Here is a 22,722-nt window from a genome sequence, read left to right as displayed (position 1 = left end):
AGGTCAAGCGGTTTTCGTCCGCTTCATAACCTTGTCCGATTTTACTCTTAGGCCACGTTCACATCTCTGGTGAACGTTACCAGGAAGACTGTTCCGTTCACCTGCCGGAGTTCACCGGATTCTACAGATCACCGCTCATCCCTATTGACTATAATGGGATCTGGCGGTGAATGCAGCGGGTTTTTGTACCGCCGACAGCCTGACGGAGACGTGAACGCCGCCTTAAGCCCTATTCTCATGATAAAATCTGTGATAAGGTGGTCAGTGGTTCATCCGTGAAGAATCTGTATGTCCATTTTTTGCTCTACATGTGTCATTCGTGTTTCACGGACAACGTGCAGCTCCAAAATCTTAATTGCATCTCCTCCTAATGGTCTGTGAAACATTGATTGCATCCATGGGCGTGATGTATCCGTGAACACGGACAAAATAGAGCATGCTTTCGTGCTAAAACCGCGGACATGCAGCGTGCTAAAACACGGATGTGAGAGGCCATGTGCTGTCCATGAATCACTGACGTGTGAACACGGCCTTATGCCTAGTTCACATTTCCGTTTTCACCAATGGAAATGTGGTCGAGGCCTAAGGGCTCATGCACATGACCGTATGTATTTTGCGGTCCGCAAAAAATGTGGATGACTTCTGCGTGACATCCGTATTGCAACCGTTTTTTTTGCACATCCATTGTAACAATACCTATCCTTGTCCACAAAACAGACAAGAATAGGACATGTTCTATATTTTTTGCGGACTGGCCATGTGGACATACGGAAATGGAACACAGGAGTCATTTCCGTTTTTTAGCGGACCCGTTGAAGTGAATGGTTCCGAATACGGGGCGCAAAAAAAATTGAATGGACATGGAAATAAAATATGTTCATGTGCATGAGCCCTAAGTTCACAGGAACTGTTCTCTGGCCTGAAAAAAACATGATGTGGAATTTACATTTTTTTTTCCCCGACTGACCGTTTTTGATGCGGTTTCAGCGAGGATTTTTATTCCTGTCCGCTTTCAGTAGCGTTTTAAAACCATGAGCATAAAAAAAACAAGGCTCTGTTTGATATCAATGGATGCGTTTTTTCTCCGTGTGAACAGAACCCTCAGGCTGGGTTTTTCATGTAGATTATTTTTTTTTAATTTGTAAAGCCAAGAACAGAGCACAAGTGGAAGACGCACATAAAGAAGGTTTCCATAGTCTGAATCCACCCCTGGCCAGCCTAACAGGGGTCAAGTCCGACTAACTACTTCACTGTGGGTAAAAATCATTTTTGAGACGCCACAAAACTGAATGAAAGTGGCGCCAACATTTCCCACACTGCGTCCTACAGAACACCCTATGGGCGAGCACGTCACATCTGCGGCGCTGCCTACTGTACTGACGCGAGCTCCGCGCCGCCTCCTCACTTATACATCACGAGGGCGGGACAATGCTGTGATTGACAGTAGCGGCAGCCAATGAGCAGCCCGGTAACAGTCACCGGCTCTGTCTGGTGTTGCCGGAAATATGGCGGCTCCTGTGTGAGGGGGACGGTGAGAGAGGGAGGCATGGCGGCGGCGCCGGGAGGCCGCAGCGGGGACGTCATACACCTCAATGTTGGGGGGAAGAGGTGAGTGACTTTAGGGGGGGTAATATGAGCGGTGCTGGGAGGGGAAATGCGTGGCTGTCGGTATAATGGGTGTAATGAGGGTGGACCAGTAGCGGCACTGGTGCTGAGGTATGGGGAGAGGTATGTTACCAGTGCCTCCTTCTTACGTCATGGCTGCTTGTATTTGTCACGTGATGCCCCCCACCCTTTTGACGTCATGGCTGTGGTAAGGCTCTGTTCACACAGTCTTTTGCTGGTGGAATTTGGCGCAGGATCTGCATCGCATGGTTTTCCGTGGGAGCCGCGCAGCAGTTCAGGCGGACATGGCGTCAGCACAGACACGACTGGAAACTGTGGCGGGGGGCCGCTCGTGGTTTGTGTGCGTTCAGATAGAAAAAACGCAGTAGAAACCCGTCCGGTTTTCCTTTATAAAATCCGCCGTGTGAACTAGCCCTAAACGGGTATTTCCGTCTAATAAAGTGACGGGCTATCTATAGGGTACGCCATCTTTTTATGGTCGCGGGAGGATCCGACCTCTGGGACCCCAACCGATCCTAGGCGGCGGTGTAGTGCGTTTTTATCGTTTGTGCTTTGTGGCGCCCCCCCCCCCCCCCACCTGGCTGCGCAGAGAACTGCAGCATGGTGAATGTGCCCCTTTATAGTTTCCTGCACATCTACATGGCCTGGAGCGGCGCTGTGCAGGGAAAACTTAAAGGGGTTGTCCGCCATCCCCGCCATCAACATCCGCTTTGACGCCGCTGCAGCCAGTGGTTGGCTGCAGTGGTGACCTGCCTGCTTTGCATCACATCAGTTGGTCACATGACTCAAGGGGGGGGGGGGGCAGGTTGCTGTGCAGCCAATCACTGGTCTCAGCAGTATTCAGGACATCACTGTGGCCCGAGTTTTATTTAAAGGGGTATTCCGGTTAGATTGTTATCCCCTATCCAGAGAACTGATTGTTGGGAGTCCTCTCGCTGGGACCTGCACTGATCACTAGAATGGGGTCCCCATACCCCCTTGCAACACCCCTGAAATGAACGGAGAAGCCAGTCGGGTATCCGTGTGGCCGCTCCATTTATTTCTAGAGATAGGTGAGCCATGTCTCCGGAGCTCCCATAGAAATGAATGGAACGGACACGCACATGTCGGTTCATTTCAGGGGGTACGGGGCCCCCCGTTCTCGTGATCGGAGGGGGTCCCAGCAGTAGGACCCCCACCGATCTCATGGCTAGTTGGAATACCAGACAACCGCCCTCCTCGCAGTGATTGACGTCCTGCTTTTAAGTGTCGGACTTCCAGGACCCCCGGCAATCAAAAGAGTCCAGTGAATGGGACTGAGCTGCGGTACCAGACACTGTGGACCGTACAGATAAGGCACCGAGTGGGAAAACAGCGCTCTGCCCCTGTAACTGTGCTGAGGATAACCCATCAATGTTTAAAAGGGTTCCTGGGGTCCACGTTCGATTAATACGCAGTAAAGGTACTAAAATAACAAAATACATCAGACGCACAGTTATTTTCTCCCCTGCCTCTTCCAGCGCCGCGCTCTGGTCGTGCAGCAGTGACATCATCTTCCTGGCTGCGTCCTGCGCACCACAGGCCACCATGCCGCCAATCGCAGGCCTTGGCAGTATGTGGCACAATGATTGGCTACAGCAGCGATGTACTATAGACGGGTCATCACCGCTGTACATTTACTGTCGCTGGGAGAGTTTTAATTGAACTAAGATCCTGAGGACCCCTTTAAGAGGTCAAGAGTTGTCCCATAAGGTCACCCCCTTTCCAGCGCACTCTTCGTCTATGGGGCGGTTATTTCATTTCTATGGGAGTTCTAATATAGCTGAATGAGCGCGCTCAGCTATTTCTGGCAGTCCTGTAGAAGTGAATGGGGCTTCAGTGAAAAACGCATTACATCCGGATGCGATGCGTTTTTCACTGATGGTTGCTAGGAGATGTTGTTTGTAAACCTTCAGTGTTTTGTTTTTTTTCATGCGCTTGAAAAATGCATCAAAACGCACTAAAAAAACTGAACATAATCGCAGACAAAACTGACTGAACTTTCTTGCGAAATGGTGCGAGTTTCCCTGAACGTACCCTGAGCAAATCCGTATCGTTCTTGTGAAAGAGGCCTAAATGGGAACTCTGATCCTGTCAGGACTAGCAGGTTTATGATGGGTAAGGCCGGCTCTATCTTTCACCAATTAAGAATGTCGTTGAACCGGCTTATAATTGGCGCTAATTAAAAAATGTTCGGTGATGTGAATGTGTGTCTGCTCACCAGAAATCCGTCCAGCAGCACCCTACCCGACTACGAGGGCCTTCACAATAGTCACCCCCAGTGATCAGGTACTCCAGAGCGAGACACTCTTTGTAACCACTTTCCATTCTTTCCCCCAAAAAATATGGACCCCCGTTAGCTAATTACCTAACAACAGTGTATATGAACAGGTTTACTATCCTGGATAGCGCCCTCGGTGTGTCCGTTCACCACCGCTAAACGCATACTTTCTTTTTAGGCTTCAAGCACACGACCGTATGTTCGGTGCAGATTGGACGAGGACCCTTTCATTTCAGTGGGGCTGCAAGAGATGCGGACAGCATGCGGTGTGCGCCCGTTCTGTGGCCCCCAAAAAAGGTAGAACATGTCCGATTCTTGTCAGTTTTGTGGACAAGGATAGGACGTTTCTACAGGAGTGAAAAATAAATTGTCGGCATACACACACAGCTGGGACCTGTGTTTTGTCGTTCCACCATTTTCGGACCATAAAACTGATACGGTGGTGTGCATGAGCGCTTACACAAACAACATTGCTTTCCAACCAGTGGCCTCACGTCATCAGCAGAACACAACACCAGAGTCCGGTCCAGAGGTGGGTGTCGGACGCTACCTGCGACGTTTCGAGGGAGCTTCACCCCCTTTCTTAAGCATGTGTGCAAACCCCTTCAGCACCAAATAACACCTAGGTACGCAGCTGCCCGATGCCTCCGACCTTCAGTCACCTGACAGTCAGGCGGTCCTCCACACGTATGTCATGTATGGCCAGCTTCAGGCCGTGCTTCTGGCCATCACTTATTTACTCTGCTGAGAGTTTGCCGTGTGCGGAGAGCATAAAACAAGAATATTTGGCAGCCGCCCTCCTATTGTTATTCAGGTTGTTCCCATAAATAGATTTATGTCTCAGGACGTTGCACTTAAAGGATAGTCAGTTGCACCTACATAGGGTAACTGGGGGCCTATGGAAACGCTTGACATATTCACCAAGAGCTTTTTTGGAGCATGTGTCAAATGTACATTGCAAGTGCAGTGTGAACATAGCCTTAGACATCACATCAGGGACCACCATGTCTCCCCTCGTTGTAAAATGTCTTTCCCGTCCACAGGTTCAGCACTTCCAGACAGACCCTGACGTGGGTTTCAGACTCCTTCTTTTCCAGGTATTGTATATTACATTTTCTCTGCTTCGCTGTACATGTTGTAGCTGTTTGCGGAAGCAGAATTTCAGTACAGTGTGAGTTAAAGGGGTCGTTCAGAATAAACCAAAAATGGGACACTAGTGGGAAATGGCATAAAATTTAAGAAGCTGTATTTACATACTAGACCATACATTTTCCTATGTCCTGCTGTTTGTATAATTAGGGACTAGCCTGGGTAAGGTATATTAACAAATGTATTAACAGATGCCTGAACAGGCAATGAGACCTATCAAGATAATACTGCTGTTTGTATAGACACATGGCTGTGGTTCACCTGATGTTTTTCTCTTGTTGATACAAGGTTCCGTTCCCGAGTTATTATACTTTTTCCTAATATGCAAATTAGACCTTTGGTGCAATGAAGGCGTCACCTTTGCTCTTGTTGCTTCCAAGCTCCACTCCTTTCTGTGGACAGCTTCTCGCTGACTGCTTTGTCACTGCTTGGCCCTGTCAATGAAAGCAGCCAGTGAGGGGGTATCATGTCAGAAAAAATGTTTGTGCATCCTTGGCCGGCACTAATATTATTTTTTTCGTTTTGTTTTACTTCAGCCTCCTCAGTGGACGCATTTCTTCCCTAAAAGATGAAACTGGTGCGGTGAGTTTCGGCGGAATTTATGCACATATTTTACAATATAAAGTGGATATTAAAAGCCATGTATTAATGGGGGTTTCAGAAAGCTACACAGCACTAAAAGTAAGTGGGTTATCCAGTGATTGATAATGATGACCTGTCCTCAGGATAGTTTATCATTATCACATTGGAGGGGGTCCGAGTCCCGGCACCCCCTGCTGATCAGCTGCCTTAGGGAGCCGCCATGCTTACTGGAGCTCTGCGAGCACAGCAGGCTCCCGGTATTGCAGCGCAGCCCCATTCACTTCAATGGGGCTGAGCTGCAACTAGGCCATGTGACCAATGTACAGTGCCATCACGTGACCTAGGAAGAGGCCACGGCCTTCTGAGTGTCCGACCTCCTCTAACAGCTGATTGACAGAGGTCATGGGTGTCAGCCCCCACCAATCTGATATAGATGACCTATCCTGAGGATATATCATCAATATATATTACTGGATAACACCTTTAACAAATAGCTACTCACACATACTTGCCTTTCAGATTCACCAAAAGGTCTGTTGTCCCATACTAGTCTCTATGTACTAGGCCAGTGATGGCTAACCTTGGCACTCCATCTGTGGTGAAACTACAACTCCCATGATGCCCCCTTGCTTGGCTGCTCTCAGAACTCTGTAGAAATAAATGGAGCATGCTGGGAGTCGTAGTTTCACCACAGCTGGAGTGCCAAGGTTTGCCATCACTGTACTAGGCTGTTGCTGTGCCGTCCTTGACGCATGATCCTGCAACCAATTGTTGCCGCAGTGGAAATGTCAGTATAAATGGCAGCCTCCGCTGTGGCCAGTGGCGGGCCGCCGTGGTCACATGTTGAGTTTGTGATAATAGCCATCTTGTATTGTATTGTTTTTTTATTACAGATCTTTATCGACAGAGACCCTACAGTGTTTGCTCCAATACTGAACTTCTTACGAACCAAAGAGCTCGATAGCAGGTCAGTCCATAGAGAGGGTGAATAGAGCCTCTTTTTACCTGACTTGTACCAGTCCATTTCTACCTTTTTTATGTGCTTTTTTTTTTTTTTATTTAGTTTATTTTGTTGTTTTCCAGAGGCGTAAACAGTTCCCTTCTCCTACACGAAGCAGAATTTTATGGAATCACCCCACTAGGTAACAAATCGTCTTCCTGCTTCGGTGGTCTGCATTACACTAGCAACATTTTAAAGAAGATCTATCACCTCTCCTGTGTTTTAGTAACCAAATGCATTCTTCATGAAATAATGATTCAGGAGCATCTTTTTCTTATAACTGTGTTGTTCTGTTCCTCTGTGAATCTGCAACTGAGTGTTATCATCTGGGAGGGCTGCCTGCCTGATGCCAATCGGTGCTGCCAGGGTCAGACTGTTGCACATTCATTCATAAATTTCTAGTAGCAATAACTAAGGAATGGAACGACATAGCATTATATGAACAGATGCTCCAGAATCGTTATTACATGGGTAATAAAGATCAATAGTATAACGCCACAGAGACCCTGTTTTTGTAATAAAAGTTACATTTAAAATAAAAGGTAAAAAAAACTGTCTCTGTAGTTATTAAATATACCCTTGACCAACTATCAGGTCATTATTTTTCTTTCAGTTATTACATTAAAAATCGATTTATTTGATAAAACCGGTTTGTCCAGAGTGGTGCCAGGCCCTCTTTAATTAATTGTATCCCTTTTTTTTCCCAGTGAGACGCCTACAGCTGTGTGAGGACTTGGAACGCTCCTCATGCGGGAGTGTACTATTCAATGGATACCTCCCCCCTCCAGGTAAGAGATTGTGACCCTTAGGCCCCTTTCACACGGGTGAGAATTCCGCGCGGGTGCAATGCACGAGGTTGAACGCATTGCAACCTCACTGAATCTGGACTTATTCACTCCATTAGGGCTGTGCACATGAGCGGTGATTTTCACGCAACGCAGCCCTATAGAATTGAACGGGGCGTGCGTGGGGAAAAAATTGAAGAACGCAACGCAATCGCATACAAAACTCACCCCACTCGCAGGCAAAATCAGACGATTTTCCCGCGACGCACCCGCATCCTATCCGGCCCTTACACGCGACGCCCGTGTGAAAGAGGCCTTAGGATTCTCTATACATTGCAGAACACTTTTTGCTTCTCAATAGCGTTATGGGCCGGCTTCTGTGAGAGAGTGTGTCCTGCTCTGTCTTCTAGGCTCCTGTACGGGAGACATCGCTGGAGAATCACATTGCATCCTACAACGCTTGCGTCAATACTGGAGACAGAAGCCTATGAGACGGAGCATGACACTTGTACCTAGTAGATAGATACAGGCAAAATCTGTGCAGTGTTTTTAGAAATACTGTTATTGTATACGCTCTTAAGCCTCAGGCCTCATGCACAGGACCGTTGTTGGGTTCCGTGTCCGTTGTTCCGTTTTCCGTGATTTTCTGCGGACCCATTGACTTTTTCAATGGGTCCGTTGAAAACTCAGAAAATGCACCGTTTGTCATCCGCGTCCGTGTTTCCAGTCCGTGAAAAAAATATGACCTGTACTATTCTATTTCACGGACAACGGTTCGCGAACCCATTCAAGTCAATGGGTCCGTGAAAAAACACGGAGGCACACAAGATTGTCATCCGCGTCCGTGATCCGTGTCCGTTTTTTTCCTATCATTTTCAAGGCAAACTTGACTTAGATTTTTTTTTCACTTTTCATGTCTGGTGATCCTCCAAAAATCAAGGAAGACACACAGAAAAAAAAACAGACACAGAACATCCGTGTCCGTTCCGTTTTCCGTGACTTTCTGCGGACCAATTGACTTTCAATGGGTCAGTTGAAAACTCGGAAAATGCACCGTTGTACATCCGCGTCCGTGTTTCCTGTCAGTCAAAAAAATATGACCTGTCCTATTTTTTTGACGGACAACGGTTCACGGATCATTCAAGTCAATGGGTCCGTGAAAAAACACGGAGGCACACAAGATTGGCATCCGCGTCCCTCATCCGTGTCCGTAGGCTACTTTCACACAGACTGATCCGCTGATCCGTCTGCATAAAAGCTTTTTAGATCTGAGTTTTCACTTTGTGAAAACTTAGATCCGACAGTATATTCTAACACAGAGGCGTTCCCATAGTGATGGGGACGCTTCAAGTTAGAATATACTACGAACTGTGTACATGACTGCCCCCTGCTGCCTGGCAGCACCCGATCTCTTACAGGGGGCTGTGATCCGCACAATTAACCCCTCAGGTCAATTAACCCCTCCCTCCCCAGTTTTAAATTCATTGGTGGCCAGTGCGGCCCCCCCCTCCCTCCCTCCCCAGTTTTAAATTCATTGGTGGCCAGTGCGGCCCCCCCCTCCCTCCCTCCCCTGTATTATATTCATTGGTGGCCAGTGCGGGCCCCCTCCCTCCCTCCCTGTATTATATTCATTGGTGGCCAGTGCGGCCTCCCCTCTCTCCCCCCCCCCTTCCCCCTAATTACAATCACCTTCCCCAATCATTGGTGGCCAGTGCGGCCTCCCCCCCCCCCCCCCCCCCCCATCTAATTAAAATCACCTTCCCCCATCATTGGTGGCAGCGGAGAGTTCCCGATCGGAGTCCCAGTTTAATCACTGGGGCTCCGATCGGTTACCATGGCAGCCAAGATGCTACTGCAGTCCTGGCTGCCATGGTTACTTAGCAATAGAAGCATTATACTTACCTGCGATGTCTGACCGGCCGGGCGCTCCTCCTACTGGTAAGTGACGGGTCTGTGCTATAAGCAATGCACCGCACAGACCTGTCACTTACCAGTAGGAGGAGCGCCCGGCCGGTCACAGACATCGCAGGTAAGTATAATTCTTCTATTGCTAAGTAACCATGGCAGCCAGGACTGCAGTAGCGTCTTGGCTGCCATGGTAACCGATCGGAGCCCCAGCGATTAAACTGGGACTCCGATCGGAACTCTCCGCTGCCACCAATGATGGGGGAAGGTGATTTTAATTAGGAGGGGGGGAGAGGGGAGGCCGCACTGGCCACCAATGATTGGGGGGTGATTTTAATTAGGGGGGGGGGGAGAGGGGAGGCCGCACTGGCCACCAATGAATATAATACAGGGGAGGGAGGAAGGGGGGTCCGCACTGGCCACCAATGAATTTAAAACTGGGGAGGGAGGGGTCTGCCCTCTCCTGCCTGGCAGCACCTGATCTCTTACAGGGGGCTATGATAAGCACAATTAACCCCTCCGGTGCGGCACCTGAGGGGTTAATTGTGCGGATCACAGCCCCCTGTAAGAGATCGGGTGCTGCCAGGCAGCAGGGGGCAGTTATTACAGAGTTCTCAGTATTTTCTAACTTGAAGCGTCCCCATCACTATGGGAACGCCTCTGTGTTAGAATATACTGTCGGATCTGAGTTTCACGATCTAACTCAAATCCGATGGTATATTCTAACATAGAGGCGTTCCCATGGTGATGGGGACGCTTCAAGTTCAAATATACCATCGGATTGGAGAAAACTCCGATCTGATGGTATAATAGGGACTCCTGACTTTACATTGAAAGTCAATGGGGGACGGATCCGTTTGCAATTGCACCATATTGTGTCGACTTGCATTGTAAGTCAGGATGGATCCGTTTGGCTCCGCATGGCCAGGCGGACACCAAAATGACTTTTTCCTTCATGTCCGTGGATCCTCCAAAAATCAAGGAAGACCCACGGAAGAAAAAACGGACACGGAACTACGGAACCCGTTTTTGCGGACCGCAAAAAAAAAACGGTCGTGTGCATGAGGCCTTATTCACACGTCAGTGTTTTGGTCAGTGATTTCCATCAGTGATTTTGAGCCAAAACCAGGACTGGAGCCTCCACAGACATAAGGTAGAAGGGAAAGGTCTGCACCTGTTCTGTATTTAGAGCCGCCCCGGGTTTTTGCTCAAAATCACTGACGTGTGAATGAGGCATTGCACTGTAATCATCTTCCTATGTAATTGGAAGTACACGTTAAAGGGGTTGTCCAGGATTAGATGAAAGGGTCTTGTTTTTATTCCTCCAGAAACAGCACCACATCTGTCCACAGGTTGTGTCTGGTATTGCTCTTCACCAGCATTCACTTGCATTTGGTTAAGCCTACCAATTAACGTAAATCTTTAGCCATTAGGTCTTTGGTCTCAGGGTGCACACATTCACTGGACTTAAAAATGTAAAGCCTGTTTTACACCTGCTGAATTTTTGCAGATGATCGCTAACGAGCAATCATTTTGCAGTGTAAGGGCTCATGCACACGAACGTATATTTTTTCCGTGTCCATTTTGTTTTTTTAGCGGACCGTATATGGAACCATTCATTTCAATGGATCCACAAAAAAAAGCGGAAGTTATTCCATGTGCATTGCGTTTCCGTGTTTCCGTTCCGCAAAAAAAATAGAACATGTCCTATTATTGTCCGCATTACGAACAAGGATGGTACTGTTCTATCAGGAGCCAGCTGTTCCGTTCTGCAAAATACGGAGTTCACACGGACGTCATCCGTATTTTTTGTGGACCGCAAAATACATAGTGTGCATGAGCCCTAATACTGCTGCCGATTGCCCAATGAACGAGCAACTCGAGCTCGTTCATCGGGCAATTGTTATTTTTAAACACGCTTAAAAATGGTTTGCCGGCGGCAGATCTTACTGTCTCTAATTACAATCTGCCGCCGGCAAGCTGCTAGACAGCATGGGGACGAGTGATGGCATAACGATCGCTCCTCCCCATGTAATAGCAGCGGTCTCCTCCACTAGCGAGCAGGCAATTGCCGGGAGGGAACGTTTCCCTCCCGACAATCGCTTGCTCAATCAGCCTGTGTAATACAGACTTTAGTGTCATTAGTGCTTAAACCATTTAGCACGGAGTTGCTAATTAAATTCGTCCTGATTTCCGTCAAAAGATGTTTTCCATTTCAGTCTTTCCGGCCAAGAGGAGGAATCGGCACAGCGTTTCTGGACTGCAGGTCAGCTCTAGAAGTGCTGGGAATGAGCGTGCACCTGTTCGGAGGAGCAACACTATGCCCCCTAATTTGGGAGGTGCTGGCATTCTCGGACGCTTGTTAGAAGAGAGGAGCTACGGAAATGGAGGTTTGTTTTATAATGTACATTTTTAATAGAAATATTTAGGCATGTTTCTTGCGAACATGCAGCTATACCCAGTCAATGGATGGGTCTGCACAAATATTGGGTGAAGTGCACAAGATGGCATTCACGTATATTATAGGGATGGTTTTCATCCGATCGCTTGCTGAAAATAGCACATTGCACAAATTTAATACATTAGACTCCTCATTAATGTCATATAAATCTTCTGTCCTGTTTTTCATATCATGGGGAGAACATACAAACCTCAAAATATGCTTGATATTTGACATTGAACTTACGCATCTATACTTCTTTTTTTTTTTTTTTTTTTTTTTTAAGGGCCGACTGGTGACCCTGGCATGGTTCGAATTATCTGTGGACATCATAACTGGATTGCTGTGGCTTTTGCTCAGTTTATAGTCTGTTACAGGTATTGTCATTGGAGGAAGTGTCTGCAAAGAAGTATAATGCAGTATTTTTACACTATTGTGGGAACTTAGGCTGGGTTCAGACCTGAGCGTCTTTGATATGCGCGTTTTTGACGCGCGTTTTTGACGAGCGTTTTTTGCAATAGTAAACGCACGTTTGACGCGCGTTTGTGTGATTGACTGCAATGTCCTATGGCCACAAACGCGCGTCAAAACGCCCCAAAGAAGCTCAAGTACTTGTTTGAGCGTAGGGCGTTTTACAGCGCGTTTTTCAGCGCTGTAAACCGCTCAAGTGAGAACCAGGGCCATAGGGAAGCATTGGTTTTCATGTGTTGAGCGTTTTACAGCGCGTTTGAACGCGCTGTAAAACGCTCAAGTGTGAACCCAGCCTTAGAGTCTCACTTATATTCAATCAAAGCGCTCCCCTGTGTGCAAATAATAGGCTGACAAACAAGTCTCACTTTGACTCTATACTTGCAGTTTCTCACATACAATTCAGCCACCATTCATTGGTAGTATGATCAAGCGTATGAGAAAAAAGTTACTCACGCTTCAGAAGTATCTTCAATATATTTGTAGCTTTATTCTTCTTGATAAAAGACATATATGGCTCACAGGCACTTTTTGTTCAGAGGACAAGCCGCTAGACAGCATGGGGACGAGTTAATGCGTGACGTTTTGGGGGTCACGCCCCCTTACTCATAATACCAATGAATGGTGGCTGAATTGTATGTGGGGAACTTAGAGTCCCACACCTTGCTGCAGACTCCTTTACACTCCCACATCTCAGACATATGTGAAAAGTCTTTGCACCTAGGCCCGTTAGTTGCTGAAACAGTGACGGCAGCGCTCCACTGAGTGCTGCACCCGTCCTGGCAATATTATGACCTGTATGTAGCTGAAGGAGTGTGTGTGGTGGGCTGGAGACACAAACCTTGCGTCAGAAGCTGTACTAAGTGTCAGTGACCCTTTACCATTGAAGGACAGTTAGAGGGAGGTACCTGCTAGATGCCATTTTTTAATGCAGGCGTCAACCAATTTTTTTTTTTTTTTTTTTTTTTTTTTTTTTTAAACTTAATGTCATATACATTATAATCACTTTTGGCTCATGATTCTGCTTTTCTAGAATGAAAGAGACGTCCGGATGGCAGCTGATTTTCACTAGCCCTTGTCTGGACTGGGTGATTGAACGGGTGGCTCTTAATGCCAAAACCATTGGAGGGTCCCTGGGAGACAATGATAAAATGCTCGCTGTCGCATCCTGTAGTGAGATTATCTTGTGGGCGATCAATGGTGACGGCTCGGGAAGTGAAATAGGTAAGGCAGATAAAACAGACTGAAATATCTGAGGCGATATTGAGAGATTCCTCTTAACAGATGTTTCCCACTCCGCTGTATTCATTCATTAATTGTGTCTGTTTCAGGGGTCTTTAGTCTTGGGGTTCCAGTGGAAGCCTTGTTTTTTGTGGGAAATCAGCTAATAGCCACCAGCCACACTGGCAAAATAGGAGTGTGGAACGCCGTGACCAAACACTGGCAGGTGAGCTTTCTGCATTGTATATGTCATCGCAATTCATACGATTTCCTTCTTCTTTGTGTGGTGCCAAATCAATTAGAAGTATAAGTATGTGCATGCCATACAGCTTTCATAATGAGACCAGACACATTAGGTGGTTTCATGGGAAAGCACTGCCTCATCCCCCCCTGAGCAAGACCCCTGTTTATTTAAAAATACATTCACATATATAGCAGACATGACGTCTAGTGGACAAAAATGTGTACTACAGAATGTTCACATTATATATAGAGAGAAACAAAGTCCATCTCTCACATATATTAAGTGATTATCTGTTCGTGGGACCCACATCTTCAGTTATCTTCAATTTAATGTGAATTGTTTTGACTTCAGATATATAGCTGGCCATAGACGGTAAGAGAGGAACATGCTTATAATTGTTCAAAGAGGTGATTTGATCATGTTAATCAATGTAAAAACTCGTAAGAATGATTTCCACATATATTTTTTTTTAGTTTTGTAGATACAGGAAGTGTGATATTGAAGACACTTCCTATATCTGCCATTGTGCAAGAAGTGTATATGTTGAAACTGGCAGTGCCCTGTAGAAGACTATTCGGGCATAGTCGTCTTCTCAGCATAGATACTAAAATCTACAGCCATGTGTCTATAACCATAATCTGCCAAGAAAAGTGCTTGGTATTAGCAGCACCCCACCAATCTGACATGTATGATCTATCCGGGGGATATTCTTATCAATCTCATTAATCTTAATTACCGGATAACCCCTTTAATACAAGGCACTTAATAATATATTTTGATTGTCCATATTGCCTCCTTTGCTGGCTGGATTCATTTTTCCTTTGCATTATACACTGCTTGTATCCAAAGATTATGGCCACCGCTGCAGCGCTGATACAGGGTGGCCGGGAAAGGAGCTGCTGCGTGTCCATGCCTATGTGTGCTCCCACAGTTTTATAATGTGCAAGCACGACCACCTCTGCTGGATTACAGGGTGGTTGTAACCCCTGGAAACAAACTATGTATAATGTGATAGAAAAATGAATCCAGCCAGCAAAGGAAGCAATATGGACAATCGCAATACATTAGTAAGTGCCTGGTATTAACTATCTCTACATGATAAATGCCATTTCCTGATGTGAGACAACCGCTTTAATCCAAAATTTCAGTTGTTTACATTTTTTATGATTAAATCAGTCGCTGACTCTACTAACACTCTTCATTTTGTGACAGATCCAGGATGTGGTACCCATAAACAGCTATGACACTGCTGGATCCTTCCTTCTGCTTGGGTGCAATAACGGGTCCATCTACTATGTAGGTAAATGTCTGATTTGTTTTGCTTGTCTATAGTGGACTGGTAGGTTTGTCTTCTGTCAATCAAATCCAGTCTTTTATATGTACATTATCTGGTGAAAGTGACTATACTATAATATGTATTTACTAACTAGTTTATTTATCTTTTATTGATCTTTATGCAATTCTCTTTATATTTGCAGATGTGCAGAAGTTTCCATTGCGGATGAAGGACAATGATCTTCTTGTTACAGAGCTTTACCGTGATCCCTCAGAGGACGCCATCACTGCTCTCAGTGTCTATCTCACACCAAAGACAAGTAAGAGATTGGATGTTTTTTTTAATTTATTTTATTTATTTTAAATTGTCATTTATTGATATTTATTTTTTAAAGGCGATGGACACCTTTTCATGGATTTTGTTTGTTATTGATTTGCTTCCTAAATGCAAAATTAAGCAAGTTTTTAAGTAATTTTCACTTATAATTAGGGATGAGCGAATCGACTTCGGATGAAACATCCAAAGTCAATTCGGTTCTAAGGTTCTTTGAGAACAAGTGAAATTTTTTTGCTGAAATACGGTCAATCTGTTTGCTATGGGAGCGGAATCTTTTTCCGTGCGGCAGCGCATTGCCTGCTCCATGTTATCCAAAAACTTTTCAAAGTTAAACTCCTCACCTGATGAGGCTGAAGATATGGTGGCGGTAGCACCATCAAGACCCTATTCCTCTTGCTCTTGGCAGTCCTGTAGCCCACTCATCCTAATTGCTACCTCAGTCAGAGATTCTTTTCCTTTAGTTATCTGTTGATCATCTAGCAATATACGATGACTGTCCATATAAACAGCTGCCAAAATAATTTTATTATCTAATAACAGTGTCTCTCTCCGTTTCATTGAAGCAGCAATGGCATCTGCTGTCTAGGTCTAAGGCCAAGTTCACACGAACGTGTGTGACCTGTGCCCGTGCTGCGGCCCGCAAATTGCGGGCCGCAATGCACGATCGCCGGCCGTAGGTCAGCCGCATCGGATCGCGGACCCATTCACTTTAATGGGTCCGCGATCCGCCCGTTCCGCAAAAAGATAGGACATGTCCTATCTTTTTGCGGAACGGAAGTACGGGACGCAACCCCACGGAAGCACTCCGTAGTGCTTCCGAGGGGTCCCGTTCCGTGCGGCCGTTCCGCAATTCCGGATTTGCGGACACATTGGGTCCGCATCCGTGATGCGGAATGCACACGGAACTGTGGCCGTGTATTGCGGGCCGCAATACGGCCATGGATCACACACGTTCGTGTGAACTCGGCCTAAGACTTTCTTTGTTGCCCATAGCAACCAATCAGAGCTTCCCTTTCATTTCTCCAGAGCACTCTATGAAATGAAAGGGGAGCTCTGATTGGTTGCTATAGGCAACCAAGAAACTTCTACATCTAGACAGTTTTCATACATAAGGCCCTAGGTGTTTTACATCCTGCTGCTTCACAGTCTAGAAAGTGAAGCTACTAGCAGTGCTAGATAACAAAGGCTTGGCAATGGCTTCTACACCTATAGTACTTTTTCACCTGTGTGTTTCTGTATTTCTGAATTTGAGATGTTAGAAAACAGTTTTCACCCTTATAGCATATAGAAGCCATCAGAGCAGCTCACCTCTCCAAACATGAGCTCAGAGGAAAATCAAACTAAAACATAAAGCATACAGAGAGAACATGCAGCGGACGATGGATTTATGCGCAGTTTATTGAAAGTTTAGATATATACTAAGAAGTACTTGTCTTAAAGGGGTTTTCTCAGCATTGGCAGTTTGCACTCGCTCTGTCTCCACAGGCTGTGGGTTGGTCTCCAGCAGTTATCAGCATATATTAACTTAGGCCTCTTGCACACGAACGTTGTGTGGCCGTATTGCGTCCCGCATACGGAGGGTCAGCAACACACTGGCACTGGCCCGTGTGCACTCCGCATCACGGATGCAGACCAATTCACTTGAATGAGGAACGGAAGCACCACGGAGTGCTTCTGTGGTGTTTCTGTCCGTGCCTCCGCACTGGGGGGACACTGACATTTTTATTTTGCACATTTTCCTTTTTTTTGGATTTTTATTTAGTATTTTTGACTTTTTTTTTATCATCACTATTATTTATTTTTAAAATATATTTGAACAATTTTTCCTTCTTATAGTTTTCTTTTACTTGTATTTTCTTTATTTTTTTTTACTTTTAATATATATATTTGCCACATAACTTGTCCCCAAAAGGTCCATAAAACACCTTTGGGGACACAGACTTTTTTGCACTATTTCCAGCTGGTGAGGCTCTGCAGTCCTCTGCCCCTGCACAGAGCGCCTCTCACCTGTGTGAGGAGAAGGCAGAAGCGCTGATACACTGCTTCTGCCTTTTCCTCGGCTCCCCCCGCTGTCTCCGACAGCCGGGGACCCGTCCTGCTCCTGCTACAGTGTGGGAGCAGGAGCTGTAATGCTCCTTGATGCAGCGCTGCGGGCAGAAACACAGCTGATTGCGTGATCAGCTGTGTTTCTGTCCAGGAGGATGGGGGCCGCAAACCTTGGCTCTGGGGGACACATGCGGGCAACAGGTTGTGCACCCCTGGTCTAGACTCTATAGTTCATGACTAAAGTAAAATCTACTGACCAATGTATTTTAGAAAATGTTGTCTTTTAACTGTCCCTTTATGTTGAAAGCTAATCTTTGTGACTAGTGAGAGAACCTCTTTAATCTGGCTGAGATAAGTGCAGCCATTCCACCCCAGTGCGGAGGAGCTTCACTACTGAGCATCTACATAAAGGGCAGCACACAATTATCTCAACTAAAAGCCTAGATCCTTAAATTAGGAATAGAACAGACATTTATAGGACATTTTATCATTTTCCCAAATTCTTATGAAAATATATTCAGCACATACTGCATTGAACTAAGTGTACCAATTTATTATATATTTTTGGAGTCGGAGTCGGTCCATTTTATAACCACTCCTGACTCCACAGCCCTGGAGAGAAGAGCAATCATCAAATGTAGAAAGGGAAATCAGCCCAGGAATGAAGCGCTGCTGAGAACTAGTGTATGTAGCAGCATGCTGGACAGACATCCCTCACATCGAGCATGCATCACTGGGAGGGTCACAGCCACGTGAGAAGTCTGAACAGGTTGCATACTGCATATCGGGGCATGTGAAAATGAATGTTTGCCATGTCAAAGTTGTCCATAGCTCACCTCATTTCAGACTGAAAATGCGCATTACTTTCCTTTTACAGGTGATAGTGGTAATTGGATTGAGATTGCATATGGCACAAGTTCTGGAGTTGTCAGAGTTATAGTTCAGCACCCGGAGACTGTTGGGTCTGGACCTCAGTTGTTCCAGACCTTTACTGTCCACCGTAGCCCACTCACTAAAATCATGCTGTCAGAACGACACCTCATATCAGGTAATAAAATATTATTATTTTTTGTTTGCATGAATGCACCTAGAACCCCTTATGAGCCTAATGAAGATTACTTTTCAGATGCTTTCCAATGTGATTTATAATGCAGACTATTAGGCACCCTTCACCCATAAACTACAAATAGTGAAACACACAGTATTTCCATCTGCTAAGGGGCATGCTATAGATGTTAGTTTTCACAGTATACTAGAGTAGATTATACTTTATATAAGACCAATTATTGCAGCTGTAACCCTCAGTACTTTTTGTCCCACTCAGTTTGTGCAGATAATAATCATGTGCGCACGTGGACTGTCACTCGCTTCCGTGGTATGATTTCCACCCAGCCTGGATCCACACCTTTGGCGTCTTTCAAAATCCTTTCTCTAGAAGATATTGATGGGCATGCAGGCTGCAGTGCGGGAAATGACATTGGTAACTCTTATACTCCATGATTTATTGCTATACTCGCATATAGCGCTGACATATTCCGCAGCGCTTCACAGACATTATCATCACTTGCTGTCCACAGTGGAGCTCACAATCTAAGTTTGAAACCGGAGTACCTGGGGGAAACCCACGCAGACATGGAGAGAACATACAAACTCCATGCAGATGTTGTCCCTGATCGGATTCAAACCTAGGACTCCAGCGCTGTGAGGCCCCAGTGCCCACTATATACTGTACTAGTTGTGACAGCTAAAAAGAAAGTCATCCAATAAACTTCTTTCATCATTTGAAGGATCGCACTGTCTGTAGTTGTAGAGATTCTGACGCGCTGGTAGGATCACTTATTTTACTTGTGGAAGTTTGTAGAAATGTTCTATGGGGAGTTCACCTTGTAAATCTAAAAAAAATTAATAATTATTTTAGTCAACTAAGACATTACTGACCCTAAAGAGGGTAATTTTGGTCCAGAGTACTTTTCATTCACTGGTTCATGCTATTTAGCCTCATTATCTCATGTCTTGATCTTTCAGGCCCATTCGGAGAACGAGATGACCAGCAGGTGTTTATTCAGCGCGTCGTTCCAGATTCTAACATTGTCTATGTCCGTCTGTCTTCCACTGGAAAGAGGTAATTTTATTTCAATAGTTTCTATTTCAGTGCTGTTTCCTGGGTTATGTATATTTTCTAGGGCATTTGCAGATCTGTTTGATCTATTTATTTTTTTATTTCTTCTTGAATAATGATCTTTTTTTCTATAGGATCTGCGAGGTGCGCTCTGTGGATGGTAGCTCTATTACTTCCTTCACCGTTCATGAGTGTGAAGGATCTAGCCGCATAGGCTCCCGTCCACGACGCTACCTCTTCACTGGACATGCAAGTGGTTGCCTCCAGATGTGGGATCTTACCACTGCTATGGAGGTGGTGAATAAGGGAGACACTAGAGGTATAAGCTTTCTGATCCTTTTTGGTGAATGATCAAATATAGAAGAAAAATAGGGAAAGGGGCGCTTCATATGTAGGATTGCAGTGTAATATTAAATTGCACTCCCCTATTCGTGTTGTGCATGTGATATATAGATTCCTTGGTCAACTGCAGTCTTTAATCCTTGTCTTTTCTGACAACTTAGACTCTCCTGATAACTAACTGTGCAGATGCCGTGGTCATAAATTACAACAACATTTTGGGGGTAAAAAGTCAGTGAGCAATGTTGTCACCGATCACAGACACAGCCACCAAGTGTCTGCTGTGTAAAACAGAAGGCACCTGACAGCAATGGTGCCGGCTTAGCTCATGAGCGGGTGACCTCTTTAAAGACCCAATATCTGCTGTACATGGTCGGTGGATGTCAGAAAGGAGTTAAAGAGAAATGATTGTGGAAGGACCCTTCATTTAATTGTCTCTCCAAATGATTTCCTGTGTAATCTGACCTCAGACATGGAGAGACATATATCTTAAAGGGGTTATCCAAAGTCTAAAACATGCCCCCCAAGGCCCGGGCCCCTCATATAGATTATACTTACCCCGGTACTCGCGTCCCTCTGGATCCCTTCACGGCCGCTGCTACATCTCCCTGTCGTGCGGATCAAAACATCCAGTGACGGGGGAAGCGGCCCATAGCAGGGTGCGACTGGGATGAGCCTCCCCAGCGTTACTCGCTAGTTGCAGCAGCGGCCGTGCGGAGATCAGGACTGACACAGGAGCCGCAGAGCAGGCAAGTATAATCTGTGTGAGGGGCCCGGGCATGTTTGACTTTGGATAACCCCTTTTAATGATGCCTGGAGAGTATCAAGCACAAGTCCTCAGATGATGATTCATGCTGGTCAATAGACTAATTAATAGGACCTGTGAGCTAAACTAACTTCCCACCTCTTCACTCCCCATGATTGGGAGGGTGATGAGAATTCAAGGGGCATTTTTGTGACCCCCTTCTGTGATTTGGGAGCATCTGTTGCTAAAGCTCAAAATTAATACTTCTAGATTGCGCTTGTATTATATGCAGAAGGCCACCGTCTTGTAACGTTACTTGAGTTTTGTTTTCCATTCTCTTCCCTCAAACTTACAGCAGAGCAGGGTGGTCTTAGCCAGGAGGAGCTGCTGGAACAGCTGGAGCAGTGTGACCTGGCTCTGACTCGTACTCCTGAAATGAGCCCCGCCTCATCCTTCTCTCACACTGTGAACCCTCGTGCATCAATATCCAGGTATGTTTGGCCGGATACTGTAACGTGTCTTACTAGCACAATAGCCTTTTTGGCATCATTAGTGTCTTTTTTTTTTTTTTTTTATCTCTTTCTGTTTATGGTCCTTTCCTGCAGCTTGCAGTCCCAGCTGAGTGACGGCACACGTGATCGATTCTCCAGGCTCGTTATGTCTTCTTCACTTCGTCTGCAGCCTGCAACTAATCGCCCGTCCGAGGCTTGGGCCTCCCTCTGCAGTTTGCAGCCACACCTATCAGGCAGCTTCAACTCATTGCATCGGTCAGACACACTGCCTCGTTCAAGCGCAAAACCCAGTAAAGCTCAGATCAACCAGCTGAAAGTTGATGCCCAAGGCTCTAACCCACCGTCTCCCCATATCAGTGGTAATTTTGTGGAGCGTTGTCAAGAGCTTGCCCGTTTCACGGAGTCCCACCAGTCTGACTCCCGCCGATCTAGCATCGATGTGACTGCCAACAGAGCCAAGCCATCACGGAGCTCTGCGTCATTGAGACGACCCGCCTCACCGGCCCCTCAGCAGCCACCGCCTCTTTGCATTGCCCCATCTCCTTCTTCTCAATCCTCTGCAGCAGTATTCGACATTCCTACACCTTCGCCATCACCTCCCAAACTCCCACCAAAGCCCAGATTGAATGAGACTTCCTTTTAACCATTGCAGCGCTACTGAGAAGCCGCAGTGAAAGAGTGCCGTTCAAGTTGGCAAACGTTTACTCTTCTAGAGCATATTGAAAGTATTATGTATATTCATTGCCGGCTGCTGAGCTCAGTATTGACTGGGGATTGCCTATTCCACATATTCTCCTATTTATTATGGATCCATAACCTGTTCAGTTTATTTTACTTCACTCATTTTACTATAATTTTCTAAAAGCAGAAGCAACAGCAATATGAAATGAAGTCCCAATTCACACCTTTGGATTCTGCTGTGTGCCTTATTACAACAGTGGTGTTACTCAATGGTGCCTTTCCCGAGTGCGCTTCTGACTCTGGGCATTGTACCAGCGTAACTGATAATACAGGGTCAATGAATAATGTCATAATGTGCTTCTAACCAGGTATAATAGGATATGGACAACATTTGAAGCAATCACTGTGAACACAAACAGGGAAATCGTTATACTGTGCTCTGTCATCTGTCGGCGTTGTCTAGCACATATTATATATTGCTATATGTAACTAGTATTCTAACCTATCATGTCTATAGATGGTCATTGTTCATGTCATGCCACTATCTCTGTAAACTTACCCTGTGGGAAGGATTGTACTTTGGAAATGGGGCGTTTTGGGTTTACCGAGCAATACCTCTGTTGTTTGCCCTCCAGAAATTTAGTTTGCATATATAGTGCAGCGTAGACGGTTATTAAAGAATAACACAGAGGCTCTTGTTTTCACCTTGTGTATACATGTTTAAAGGGGTTCTCCGGGCCATAGGTATTAATGACCTGTCCTCAGGATAGGTCATCCATATCTGATCGGTGGGTTCTCTGCCGTTCAGCTGTTTCAGGCAGCTGCCAGGGCCGGAAACTATACAGTGTATGGAGCTAGAAGCAGGTAACTCTGTGCATTTTGTAGTGGCCGCCCCGGGGGACGGCAGCTCAACTCTCATTTAAGTGAATGGGGGCTGAACTGCAGTACT

The 22,722-nt window shown here is 45.9% G+C and overlaps 1 protein-coding gene across 1 annotated transcript; it reads left to right on the top strand.

Annotated features, from left to right (window-relative positions):
* The first annotated feature begins 1,484 nt into the window (after positions 1-1,484).
* SHKBP1 (SH3KBP1 binding protein 1) lies at positions 1,485-22,722 on the top strand. Its single transcript, XM_040406160.1, has 18 exons — positions 1,485-1,608; positions 4,969-5,022; positions 5,611-5,656; positions 6,550-6,623; positions 6,740-6,798; positions 7,364-7,444; positions 11,566-11,736; positions 12,073-12,163; positions 13,288-13,478; positions 13,586-13,701; positions 14,932-15,019; positions 15,198-15,314; positions 18,255-18,425; positions 18,702-18,857; positions 19,403-19,499; positions 19,631-19,815; positions 20,936-21,071; positions 21,186-22,722. The coding sequence occupies exons 1-18, from the start codon at positions 1,547-1,549 to the stop codon at positions 21,733-21,735; spliced, it is 2,445 nt and encodes an 814-aa protein (XP_040262094.1). The 5' UTR covers positions 1,485-1,546; the 3' UTR covers positions 21,736-22,722.

Source organism: Bufo bufo, chromosome 8 (genome assembly GCF_905171765.1).
Source record: "Bufo bufo chromosome 8, aBufBuf1.1, whole genome shotgun sequence".
Taxonomy (NCBI): domain Eukaryota; kingdom Metazoa; phylum Chordata; class Amphibia; order Anura; family Bufonidae; genus Bufo; species Bufo bufo.
This window is presented reverse-complemented; position numbering and strand designations above follow the sequence as displayed.